Source organism: Nesoenas mayeri (genome assembly GCF_963082525.1).
Source record: "Nesoenas mayeri genome assembly, chromosome: 8".
In the NCBI taxonomy this organism is placed as follows: Eukaryota; Metazoa; Chordata; class Aves; order Columbiformes; family Columbidae; genus Nesoenas; species Nesoenas mayeri.
In genome coordinates this window covers 11,927,683-11,941,042 of record NC_137554.1, presented here as the reverse complement: position 1 = coordinate 11,941,042, position 13,360 = coordinate 11,927,683, and the positions used below count along the sequence as shown (strand labels likewise).

The window sequence follows — 13,360 nt, the reverse complement described above, 5'->3', positions numbered from 1 at the left end:
AGTATTTTATCTACTCATTCATTGTCTGAGTTTGTGGTGAAGTACTTGGAAAGGCATTTCCTCTCCCCAGCTGCAGCAGGACTGCATCTTCAAAGTCATTATTTGCAACTTGATGCAGGCACTGAGGGCACTTCCCATTGTTCAATCAATGTGGGAAGGAAGTGCTCTATTATTAGGTGAGAAGTATTGCCTTGCAAGTAATACCTGAGGACATCAATAAGCATTAAATTTGTGTGTCCTGCTAATTATGGAATATATTTGTTGCTGAAGCAAAAGACAAGTAACTGTTCCTTTTAACCGCTCCTTGGGACTTATTCCTAATCTGAGGTCTGAAATATCTGTGACTTTTGGAGTTTTTGGTACCAACCAAGTTATAAATGACCGTTCTCTTGAAAGTTTCTCTTTTTTCTAAGTGTTACAGGCTTTCTTATACCGCTCAATTGAGTGCGTTTTGTTTTGTTTCACCAACTCTGTTAACTGGGCTGCTATGGAGGTGAGGTCTTGGAGGTCTGGAGGTGAGCTATTATAATTAAACAAGTTATTTGCCTTCTTTTGCCTTCGTTTTTGAGATGGTCTAGAGGTGTGTAGGACAGATTCTTTACTGGTGAGTGGTTTACTAATCAGTAAGCTATGGACTGTGCTGTCTAAAAGAACAGAATCACAGGTATAAATAAAATTGCTGCTTTTTATTTTGCTTTAGTGTTTATTTTTGCTTTGCCAAATCAGAGGTGTTCTTTAATACAGTCCTTTATTTCCCTAGCAGTTTGCACAATCCCACGGGACTATCACCAAGCTAAAGCTGTCCACTAATAGCTTTAAATACTAAAGGTACCTTGGTTGCGCCGCTAATATTGACCATGCTGACAGTGTTGGTTTCTTGCTATTTTTTCCAAGGACTGCTTGCCAGAAGCTTCCTAATTAAAAATAAACAGATTTATCATTTTCCTTGGTTACCTAATCTTTAATGATGTGATTCTTATTTGAGCATGAATAGTCATCAAACAGTAATCAACTGCTTTTCCTCTTTGTTTTTTTCTTTTATGTGTTTTATGTGCATATTATTGATGATGCAGGTAGAAACATTGCATGACTGAGCTGGAACAACTGATTAAGCCTTTATCAGCACAGGGGGACAGTCAGGTATTGCTTCTCATGGAGAAGTTTGCCTTCTGCTGGTGGCTTAAAGGCGTCTCTGAGTCAGGGGATACCAAATAGAGGAGCTAAGATTTCACTGGTGAGTGAAGCAGTTCACATGGGCATTCTGGCACTCTCTATAGGGCACGCTGGAAGCAAGCGTGCCAGCAGCCACTGAATTGATAGTATCAGCTTCAGCTGTGCAAAGTGTCCTGAACTGATACACAAGTAGGGGGGGTGGCAGCTCTGGCAAGCAGTGGTGATTCTAAGGAGCTTGCTAAACCTCTGGAAACTGCTAATAGTGACTGTTTATCTTCTGTTTTGAGGAATCACAAACAGCAGAATTGAAAATGCCAAAGGATTATAATGTTTTTCAAATGCTGATTGCAGCATTTTGCTGCTTTTATCATCGTAAGTCTATTATCAGAGTCAAGGTAGGTGCCCTTTTTCAATAACAGTGAATACAGAGTGTGCTAGTCAGTAATGCTTTTAGGTTTTGTTCAGAAGTGTTTGTTTTTATACAGTGGTTGGGTACAGTGTGTTTCTGTTCTAAAGAACGTCTTTAGCTTTCACCATTGTCTCAGAGAGAGGCTTAAACAACTTGCAGTTTTATGAGGCTGAAGCTGACTGTCTTTATTCTTAGGCACTAACTTAAAAATGCCTCAGTATGGGACTTGCTGAAGAGAATTTCAGCAAAGTTTCAAGCTTTCAGAATTTAACTGATCAGACCATTTGGTTCCCTAACTTTTTCACCTACTTGCTGAAGACGTAGGCAATTGTGCTCAGGAGCTCTGTTTTTCAAATGCTTCAGAGAATTTTGAACTTGTCCTTATATGCTAGAACTTTTAAAATTACAAAACGCACAAAATTATATACTCATAGAATGGTTTGGGCTGGAAGAAACCTTTAAAGATCACCTAGTCCACCCCCCCCCCCCCCCCCACCCCGCCATGGACAGGGACATCTTTCACTTTATGCAAAAATGCCTTTATAAACATTTAGAACCACATTTATGAAAGTGTCTAAGTGACTTGGGAATTGAATTGTAACCAGGTGGGGTATTTAACTACTTTTGAGGATCTGTGAGCTACGCTTAAGCTTTTACATCTTTTTGTTTAAGTTTTATACTTGAATTGTTCTTTGAATAACAAAGTGTCAGCTCTGTAAGTTCCTCTATAATGTGTATAGATTTTCTGGAGCACTTGCAATGCAGAAGGTTGTGAAGGTTGCTGTTCTCTGACCTGTCAGCTTTCGAACTTTGATGGAGGCACTTGAAAGTTGGGAACAGCTGCCCCTCTTCTCTCCCCTCCAGTGATGTAGCCTTTTAAGTGTTCATTTCTGAAAGTGGGGTGTGGGACTCAGTCTTTTGGGAACACTGAAAAAATGATTCAGACTCTTCTCCATCTCACTGGGACAAATGTCAGAAATTATCATCAGAATAGAGAGCCCAAGATGCTCTTCTGTTACTGTAATTGGTTTTCATTCAAATTTTAAGCATAAGACTTAACTTTTCTGTTATAAAACTTCTAAAATGACATTGGGTTTTATTGTTTGCTGTCAGAGCAGTTATAAAACTGTTGTTCTTGACTATGCATGCCCTTTGTTTAACTTGGCATGAATTTCTAATACCTAAAATAACGGTGATGTTGTCATGGCAACTTTCCATTTGGTCTAATCCATATAGTCTCTAGAGAAACTGAAACATTAATAGTGTTTGCTGTATGGAGGGTAAAAAATAAATCCTTTTATGTAGAAACAAATTACAGCTGGGCTCTTTCAAAAATAAGGTTCTATTTAAAGAGATTTGCAGCATTTAAAATAGACTTGAATGCATGTGTTCCAGCATGCAGATTTAGCTTTAGTTAAATCTGCTGAACTGCTATTTTAAGATGTTCTGATGGTAGTGGAACTGGAGTGTGTTGTTTGAAGAGAAAAGTGGCTGCAGGTATAGAAAGAGCTGGTGGTCAAATCAAGTAAGGCCTGCACCTTGAGGCCAAATTAGCTACGTTTCATGAAATGCCAAAGTGCCTAGGGATGTTGTGAACAACTGAGCGTGAGTTGTCTTCTTTCTTAGTTGATGGAAACATACCACTTCAAGGAAAATCAGTTTGTGTAATTAAATGAGATTAATTCTTAGCTTTAACAGTAATTATACTTGTAATGAAATACCAAATTGATCCATAAATAAGCGTGTTAAAATCCACAACTATCTCTGAGAGATTCAGGTTTTTTTCTGCACCGATACAAATTTATTGTAATTGTGTTTTCTGATATAATTGAAAACAGTATGTGGCTGAGCTCAGAGATGCCTCCTTATGTTCCATCAAAGCACAGGAAACAGTATAGCACTTGAGCACTCAAGTTTTGCCTTATGTAGTATTAGCATGTGAAATTAGGATCTTAATAGCAGATGTTTGATTTGTTTTCCCATAGGTTAATAAAAAATATAATTATCAGTGCAGAAGGTCTGAACTTGGATCAACTTACTCTGCAGTCATGATATGTCAGTACTTTTTACAATCCCATTTGGTTTTAATAGCTGTTTACAGTTAAGGTCAGCTTCTATATTTGAGGAAAATAAAGGGAAACTTCAAGGCAAGAGGCTCCTGTTTGTGGTTAAAAAAAAAAAAAAAGCAGAGATAATTCTAAATTGTGACTTTACACCACTTCCAAGGCAAAATATTGTTCTTTAATTTTTGCATTTTTTAGAACTTAAGAATTAAGACTAATCAGTGATAAATTGTGACTTTAAAAAGAGGTCTAAATTAATAAAGTTATCTTTGCCACAAGACAGTTGGTTTTTTTTTTTAGTTCCAGCTGGTATGGTTGTCATGATCGGGGGGAAAGACCTTGAAGTTCAAGTATTTTCATTCTTAATTCTCTACTATGATTCACCCTCAGCTGAAGCTGCACAAGAAGGGAAAGCCACTCAAATTATCAGGACTGCCAAGTTTTGAAACTTCCAGCATGTTGATCTAGCTCATTACTGGGTAGTGTACTAATGCTATGAATGTGGCATGCGTAAGAAGCGTTTTATAGGCAACTACTCATTGCAAGTGCCATCTCCTATCTTGGATGAATTGCAAGCACTTTTTATAGATAGTAGATCTTAATTAATATTTCTTCAGTATGTGATGGTCTAAATCTGTTTCACTGGCGTCCTGGAGCTTCATGTATCCAGTTTCAGCATGTATATGGAGGCAGCTGGATTTGATAACATGAGTTTACAAACCATCACCACCCAGCATTATGGGTCTGCCTTTTTGATGTTAGATTTGTTGTTGTTGCAGACAGCCAGATGGGAAAAGAAGACTTATCAAAATGGCATGAGATTTTGTATAGCTCCTTGAATTGTGATGCCCCGTTGTCTTGCTTGAGTTTTGATGAGTCTTATATAGTATAACTTTTTTCAATTTCCTATGGTAATTTTATACAGTTTTTCAATTTTTCACTGCAGTATACCCTCATCTTATATATCTATATCTATATATATAGATAGCAGAGGGGCCACTGGAGCTCTGTTCAGTGGAAGTGGGAACATTTTCCAGTAGATATTTATGCATTTAACTTCTTGGTAATACCTTTCATTTAGGTATTTCTCAGATTAAGGAAAAAAAACTACCCAACTTCTAAAATCCTTTTGATTTAGTAGTCAGAAACTTTGGGGTCATTGAGTATGAGGAGATTAGGATTTGACTAACTCTAACTTTAGGATTTCTCCGAATCCATGTTCGAGAAATGAGGCTGTCCTCCTAGTTCTGAAAGTGGTCACCTAGAAAATTAAGGAATTGTTATCAGTGTTGTGTTGTAGTGGAAGGTGGATGCAGAGTACACTAGAATTAATTCTTTCCATTACCTTCAGTAACGTTAGACGGAACTTGGTACTAAAAACCTTTTTTATTTTCCTTCTCCCAAACAGATGTCTCCCTTATTAGTTAATAAAAAATAGCTGCTTTTCTGTGAATGTCAGGGAGATTATGTTGTTCATAGTGACAGACTGAAAACATGCACATGATGGAGCTTATTTGATTTTAAAGATCTGTCACAGTCATGATGGAAGTTTTCATGGTGATTTGTTATCTTTTCATCAATAACCTCAAAAATTGTCACCTGTTACCTAAAGAAGCACCCAGAAATTTTGTGGCTTCAAAATTGCCATTCTCCTGTATTAATTCATCTCTCCGATTAGTTCAAGATTTCTCTCCTTTATCTTGTGCATGGAGAAGGTTTATTTTTGCTCTCTCTCAACCAACCAATTAAGCCACTAGAAAGTAAAAGTAAAATCCTGCAGAATTTGGCAGTCATCAATGTAAAGAGACTTCCATCATCCATTTTGTACCTCCCGTTACTTAATGTAGCACTTGTTACAGTTCTGTGTGAACTTGGTGCACTCTGGAAGATCTGACTGCTCCTCTGAAGAACATTGCCACAGTTGTAGTTAAAAATGTCCAAGTTGATCAGAAAATGGTTTCCTCAATTTAGAAACTCCCTTTTTCCCATTAGTTCATTCTCAAAATAACTATTTCAGAAATAACTCTGTGCGTTCTTGTCACTTTGTAAGTTCTTGGGCAATGATACTATTTTTTTGTACAGGAGAAAGTGAGGGCTGACAAGAATGTTTTCAAACAAAGATAGAGTGTCTGATTCCACATGGGTAGTCTTTTAAATGCCTAGTGCAAGTCTGTTGGTTTTGGTGGCTGATTACTGGAGTTATAAGTGAAATGACATACATTGTACTAATTGTAAATAAAATTAAGACATATTATAAATTGACAAACTGTATATTTTAAATTGCTTGTAGTCATAATGCCAGACAGGCAGTCTGATCAGAGTCACAAGAGCACAGAGTTAGAGACTTAAGGGATCTCTGCAGCTGGTGAAGTATATCTGAATTCAGAATTGGAGCTTTGACAATAAAATGTTCATTTTCTGTATGAACAAGTTGATTGCTCTCTAGTGGTTTGGAAATAGAAGAATTTCATTAATTTTTCACTTTTCCAGATGTTTTTAGTGTCCTGTGTCTGTATCCCCTCCCTTGTTTCTCCTTTCTCATCTTTGTTGTCCCTCTTGGTGTTTTCTGTCCCTGCCCCAGCATTGCCTCCACATTTTCTGTTGATTGGTCTTTCTGTTAAATTATCCGCTTAGCTAAAACCTATGCAAACCTCAGAAAATGTAAGGTTTTGCTGAATCACAAAGTATCTCTCCTTATTTATTTGGAGATTCTGTACGACCTAGTGATTTTACAGGGTCAGAAAGTTGTAGTTCAGAGTTCATGGTGGTGCACTTAAGGAAACATAGCAGATCTCCAGTTTTGGAGAAAAGATGGATTTGGGAGCGAGCTATAATAGATTTGATTTAGATACAGTACTTTTTTTTTTTCTTTTTCCTCTCTTGAAACCTTTGAGGCAGCAGGAAATCGGGTGGTTCCAAGGCTGCCTCCTGGGCTAATTTAAGTATCAACTGGTCGAGCTGTGCAAAGCAGCATGAAATAATTGAGACTGGATGGAAATGTGGCCACTTTTAGTCATGTACCTGTAGCAGTCCTTGGCTGTGCTTTAAGTAAATAGCACTTTACCAGAAGGATACAAAGAGAGGTGACACGAAATTCTGCATTATCAGAACTGGAGGAGATGATCTAGCATGACAGACTTTGAACCACTAAAAAGTCTAAAAACTAAAAGTCTTTCCCTCATATGTCAAGCTGTTAAAATAAATAAAACAAAACCAAAACAAAACAAAAACCCCACAAACAAACAAACCACCACCAAAAACCACTTGATCACCTTAGAGAGAAATTAATTAACAACAGTTGAGGTAAGCCATGAGAGCTGGAACACATGAGATACAAGTTTGGGTTTAGATACAGAAATATGTGTAATTCTCCTCTTAGCTATTTTGATATTCCACTAGTAGATGTACTTCTCTGGAGTTGTTGCAGATGTGAACTGGAAAAAGAATCCACTGCCAGTAAACAACAGGAATAACTGTGGGACTCGTATTTTGTTTACCACCAAACTCATACAGTAGATTATTCAGCACAATTAAAAATTATTCTAATCTAATGTGACAAATTCAGCTAGGATGGTTGACACAAGAGCTGGATATATGTAGTGAGTTTTCTTTGGAGAGTTCTAAACACTCAAAAGTAACCCCTTAAATGCACAAATGACAGAGTATTGTGAGAAATTCCCATCCAAATGTGTTCTTAAGTTTCATAGGTACAGCATATTGTGGTAGTTCAAGTCCTCTTTGAATTTACTCTTAATAAGATCATATTTTGGTATTTTAACTTTAATATTTTCCAGTTTTTGGTATGCTAGATTTGCCTGAAAAAATGTAAAATAATATGTAACATCAAGGGTAGCTCGTTATACCTGTAAGCACATTATGCTCTTAGTTTAATGGCTCTGAAGTAGAAATCCTTTGTAAAATATAATAAACTTGCATGGCATTTATTAAAAACACTAAGATAACTGTACTGACTGGGATTTTTTTTTTCCTAATTCTAAACTCTTAGCTCTCTAGGTTTTCCATTTGGTATGTAAGTAGGATTGAAGGCTTTTGTTGGAGGCTGATAATATTGTACTGCTAGCTAGTTTTGTATTTTTCTTTTAAAGACCTGTTCACAAAAACTCAGCATGGCAGGAATATCTTAAAATAGCAGCAGGACTGGAAACAATGTGACTAAAAGGTGAACAAACAGTTTTGGAAAGCACATACTTAGGCTGAGTTCTTTGTAGGTCAGAAAAAGCATCTGTATTTGAATAGAGTTCTGCTGAGTTGCTTTTATATTCCAGGGATCTCTGACAGGGTTGTTACTATTTGGAAATCTTAAAGAATTTAAACTTGAAGTTTCCCTGTGTCATTTCAATGTGTTTTGTTTAGAATATACTTAATTTTTGTCCTAGATATTTTTTTTTTTTTTTAAATTTCTTTTTACCATCCACTTCACTATCTAACTGTAAATGTAAATTCAGGTATCTTTCTGTCACTGGGTAAGAGAAAACAAAGTGTTTTAGGCTAAGGCATAAACTGAGGACATAATACTAAATGAAGGTTTGTCTTTATAAAGTTAGTGCAAATTTACAGCATACCATTACTGTCCATTGCCTTTTAGGTGCTATTGGGAAATGAGACTGAAATACCTGTGTCACGTTGTGTGGATCAGGTCACCTTTTCTTTTAAGAGAAAGTCCATTGACATAGCTAATTGCTGTGTTCTAAGCTTACACTCTTCCTTATTTACAGACTAACATGCTTGTGTAGGCTGTGCCTGGAGTGATTTTTTGAGCCTTTACTTGCATGATGGGAAGTTCAGTGTATGCAGAGATTCATGCAGGACCAGAAGCCATGGGTATAGCATTAAGAAGAGAAAGGCATATGCTGGTATGATTACAGATAGTTCATCAATCACACTTCTACTTTAATGGATGTAGGTTGTATAAGAAATCAGTCTCAGTTGACAAAAAACTGTCCAGGAAGATGTGCTATTACTAAACTTGCTTACCTAGGCAGTTTCCCTTCCTGTGTGTTTTGAGATTGGTGCTTGCCACAGGAGTTCTTCCACTAAGTTCAGAGTTGTGTGGGATTATTTAAGCATGTTTGCTTCATCTCAGGAGATGTCTGACCTCTGGCAGAGTGTGCTCAGTGTGGCAGACCATGATGGAGAGGAATTTTAACAAACTAATAATCATGAATGTTAACAATTTAGTTGTTTTGGATTCCTTAGGTGTTTTTCTTGTTGTGTTGCTAAACGTAATTCAAGTGTAATAAGTGTCTTGTTACGTTATTCAAGTAGTGAAAAATCCACTTCACCACCAGAAGTTGGGTTTCTCTGCTGTATTTGTAATTCATGTGTATCTGTAGCTTGATCAGCCTGTTTTTTCTAAAATAAGTTGTGTCAATACAATGAATGAAATTAGTCTGTACGCAAAGACCTGTAGCTCTAAATTCTGTTGTTTAGGTTGGAGGGAGCACTTTAAAAGTTCTCTAGCCACTTCCTTATGCCATAAGGGGAAAGGTGCTCTTAAAGTTTACTGTCAGTTTGTGTGTTCTTCAGCTAATAAAAATGCTATAATATTTACTGTCATTCTGTAAGATGTGGCAGTGAAATGGTTGTTTGTTAGTTCTGGAATCAGTGCCAGTCAGCTTTATATGGGTAGCAGCCATTTGAGCTGGGAAGGAAAGGTAGCAGGTATGTGCCATTAGCTATGTTAGTCTGCTAGGTCACAGAGGTTTGGAGTGGAGGGGATATTTTTGGCATTACTTGACTACATATTGATACTTTTATATGCTTTGGGACTTGAGCCCTCACCAAGCCTATTCTATGGCTCTACACCCATTAACTTAGTCTTTTCATGTTGTACATGTTTTATGAAAGAAGCCTTGCAGCGAGGGTCTTTTTCTGTGGCATGGTTTGTTCTTCCACGGACTTTTTGTCTCATAAAGTTTGGGAGGTAAAAGACCTTGACTGTACAAAAGCACCAAAGATTTATTCCTTACTGAAAATGATTGTCCATTTTGAACCGCACTTGTATGGGTAAATACCACCCTTTTATGGTTCACAGAAGCAAAACTGAGGTGAAAAGTGATTCTTTACCAGGTTGGTTTTTATGTATTGCCTTCCTATATAAGCTATTATGCTAATTTGTGTTTGTGTAACAGAAGCCTTAGTTTTCTCTGAGAAAAGCAGAGAGAAGTGGAGAATTTATCTCATAATTTCTCTGGGCTCCCAGCATGTTTAAATAATCTCGGCAGCAGGATGCCTCTTTGGCATTATTCCACCAAAAATCTGCTGTCTAGTAACCTGTTGTAATTCAGTCTGTTTGAAATTCCGGGGAGGACTGTTGAAAGAAGTGCTAAATGTATGCCAGCTGCTCCTGTGCTTAGGTGCTGTGAGTGTCCCATATGAAGAAGAAAATGCTATAGAGAGCAGTATTCACAAAAAGAAATTCGCAGTTTTTAAAAAAATAATGTATGTGTTGCATATTTACATCAGTGTATAAGGGAACCTGTGAGCTTTGGCTCATATCCAAAGCTAAGGAAAAAAAACCATTATGCACTTGGGAAAAATGTTGCATTTTAGTCTGCTCTGCAGCTGGAGGGCCCCCCTCTCTCCCTCCCACCTTCTCTTTTTTAAAATGTATGTTCTTTTAAGAGGGAATACTCAGATTACTTGATCGTATTCCCTGCAATGAAGCTGTTTGCTTGGAAATCTTAGGCTTTTGAAACTCTTCAGCAACAATATAGATGGGCTGGAGTCCTCAGCTTTTGGACAATGTAAAGAAGTCCAAAGAACTTCCCTCTAAGTGCTTATGAAAGAGCACATGACAACTCTCTACAGAGGATGCACGTTTGTTAGCAACACTGCATCTACAAGGACTAATGAGCCAGAGTGGTCCAGGATAGAACCTGTACTCCAGGAAGGTATGAAGACTGAAATTTTCCAGAAAATCCTAGTTGTTTAGTCGTGATGGAGATATGTCAAAGCAGGTCTCATGCTTTTTGTGATAAGGGGCAACAAGAGCTTTTTTTCCCTTAAGAATGGAATATTTTGGACATGCAGACTGAATAACCATTAGAAGTAAAGCTTTTAAGGTTGAAAGTGTACTTTGGCAAACATTTTTTTTTTTTAGTGCAACAGAAATATTGAACAACTGTGTATGTGCAGGTTAGCCTGTCTTGATGCATCTGGAATATTCTTAATTGGATGGGTTTAAAGGGGTTGGAGGGGGGGTAAGAATCTGAATTTAAAATGGAAGTTTAAACAGGAGGAAGCATATTGGAGCAGAGCTCCAGTGGTTCAGCTCCATTTTTGGGGGTTATAATTAGAATTCTTATTGGGAAGAGGAAGTAAGAGAAGTGACTTTGTAGGTGTGTCATTATTAGCTTGGTGTACAGACAGAACACTTTGCTCTGTTCTGTGCAGTGTATAACAATCACATGTTATCTCATCGAATGCTGGATTTTGCAAATACAATCCAGAGAGCAAAGCCAAACCAGTCTGCTCAAAGCAGCACCTGCATTCCAGTGGCTAGTGCAGATCATGTGATGGAAGTTATAACCCAGGTAAAATGTTAATCACTAAACTTGGCACAGTTAAAGCTTTTAATCTTTTATTGCAGTTTTCTAGGGAGAGGCAGGTTATGGACAACAGCCCAGAAAAACTGAAGAAGGAGTTAGAGGAAGAACTGCAGCTAAGTAGCGAAGACTTGCGTAGCCATGCCTGGTATCATGGACGTATTCCTCGGCAGGTACGTGGTCTTTGCATTGCCTAATGTGCTTTGAGCGTTTATAGACAAGCATAATTGCACTAAGGTACTATACACATCTCTTGTATCTGCATTAATTTAGTAGAAACATAATGCTTATTTGTGTGAAAACTATGGTATTTATCACAGCTTGGCATAAAATGAGCTGGACGAAGAATTCAGGGCAGACGATGGAAAACACAGATATTTTGGGACTTGTGTACACTGAACAAAGGCAGAAATTGAATTTAAGATTTATATGAGGGTACTATCTCCACATGCTGTTCAGACACACTGACATTAATTTGGTTCGGTATCCTTAGCCCAAGTTAAAACATTCTTGTTTATTTTCTTCCTTGAACTTAGAGTTTGGAGGGGTGGGGGGAACAACAAACCCAAAAAACTACAAAATCTATGCAATAACTTAATTTTGATCCTTACAATCGTAGTTAAAAATAGGTTGAAACTGCCGCTGGACTGGAGCCTGGGTTCCAGGAGTGCCGGGAGCTCCCCCTGCGGGACCCCGTGCAGCTCTGAGCAGCACTGGGGCCGCGCAGCAGCCGCGCACACTGCAGTTCAGGGTACTGCTAGGTGCCGAGTTCAGCATGCGAACAGACTAACTCAAAACAGAAAAATAGGATTTCTCTGACTCTTCCTTGTACTATGCACTATTCACAAAGAATGAAAATGAAAGCTTCTGTCACTTAGGTAATAATGAGATAACAATTTATGGGGTCCTGCAGTAATGGCTTCTAAACTTCAATGTGACTGTCTATTCAGGTGATTTAAACTGTAAAATCCTGAGTCTTTCATTTCCCTTCATGCTTTATTTTCTACTAGCAAGCTAGAATAAATATATATGCAAAAGTTGGTCATGCTTCTGGCTGCTTGGCATTTTCCAAGAAGCCCTTCCAGATCTCTGCTGTGGGATGAGCTCTTAATATTAGAATTAGAGTTGTCATTCTTGTACCACATGCCATGCTTTGCGTTGTATTTCTGGCTTTGTCTGTCCTCCCAGAGCAGCCAAATTAAGTCCTATGTTTAAGAATATTTTGTTGCAATGTGTTGTTTGTCTACTTGTTTTCTGATTTTGAAAGTATTTTTTGGTATGATTTTTATTCCTCACAGGTGGCAGAAGATCTAGTTCAGAGAGATGGAGATTTTCTGATTAGGGATTCTCTCTCCAGTCCTGGGAACTTTGTTCTTACCTGTCAGTGGAAAAACACCTCTCAGCATTTTAAAATCAACAGAACAGTTCTAAGACTCAGTGAAGCCTACTGCCGTGTTCAGTACCAGCTTGAACTGGAAAGTTTTGACAGTATCCCCGGCTTAGTTAGATACTATGTTGGGAACCGCACACCAGTATCAAAGCAGAGCGGAGCAATTATTTTTCAGCCTATCAACAGGACTGTGCCTCTCAGGTGTCTAGAAGAAAAGTACGGTGTAACTCCAGTCCGACAAAAAGAGCCCAGTATCTCAGAAGAAAAACCAGAAACTGCAAAAAGACTGAGTCTTGGTGTATCCAGTATGCAATCCCCAGAGCAGAGCACACCTAGAGGAAATCTTTTGAGGTACTTTAATTTTGCTGTCCTTATGGAGGAGAATGTGGTAACTCTATGAGCTCCTGCTGTAGGTGATGTGAATTTTCACTCTGATTTTAGATGGAAGACTAAACGTGAGGGTTGCTGATTTTTAGGCCTGGATTTTTGAAACTTCCTGACATTGTTAAGCAGATGCTAACTACTTTGTGGTTATGGGGCTTGATCTTGAGAAAATTTAAGCTACATTAAGGAGGTAAAATAAGTGGAAATAGATGAAGCCATGATACAAGTGGCAAGGCTGCACACAGACTCCACCCATCATGTCACCCAGAGCATGCCCCGGGGTTTATGGGGAGGCTCTTATCCCTCATATTTGCATTACAATAGTGGCAAAATCGTGCTTCCTGAATGCCATTTGATTAGCCTAGCAAAATTA

General features: G+C 38.0%; 1 protein-coding gene across 1 annotated transcript in view; it reads left to right on the top strand.

The window, feature by feature from the left end:
• The window catches only part of BCAR3 (BCAR3 adaptor protein, NSP family member), a 49,537-nt gene that overhangs the window by 27,213 nt on the left and 8,964 nt on the right, over window positions 1-13,360 (top strand). The window contains exons 3-4 of the mRNA XM_080349293.1: window positions 11,258-11,386; window positions 12,512-12,954. Of these exons, the coding sequence (XP_080205419.1) occupies window positions 11,279-11,386; window positions 12,512-12,954 (551 nt within the window). The 5' untranslated portion in view covers window positions 11,258-11,278. The remainder of the gene's footprint in view (window positions 1-11,257; window positions 11,387-12,511; window positions 12,955-13,360) is intronic.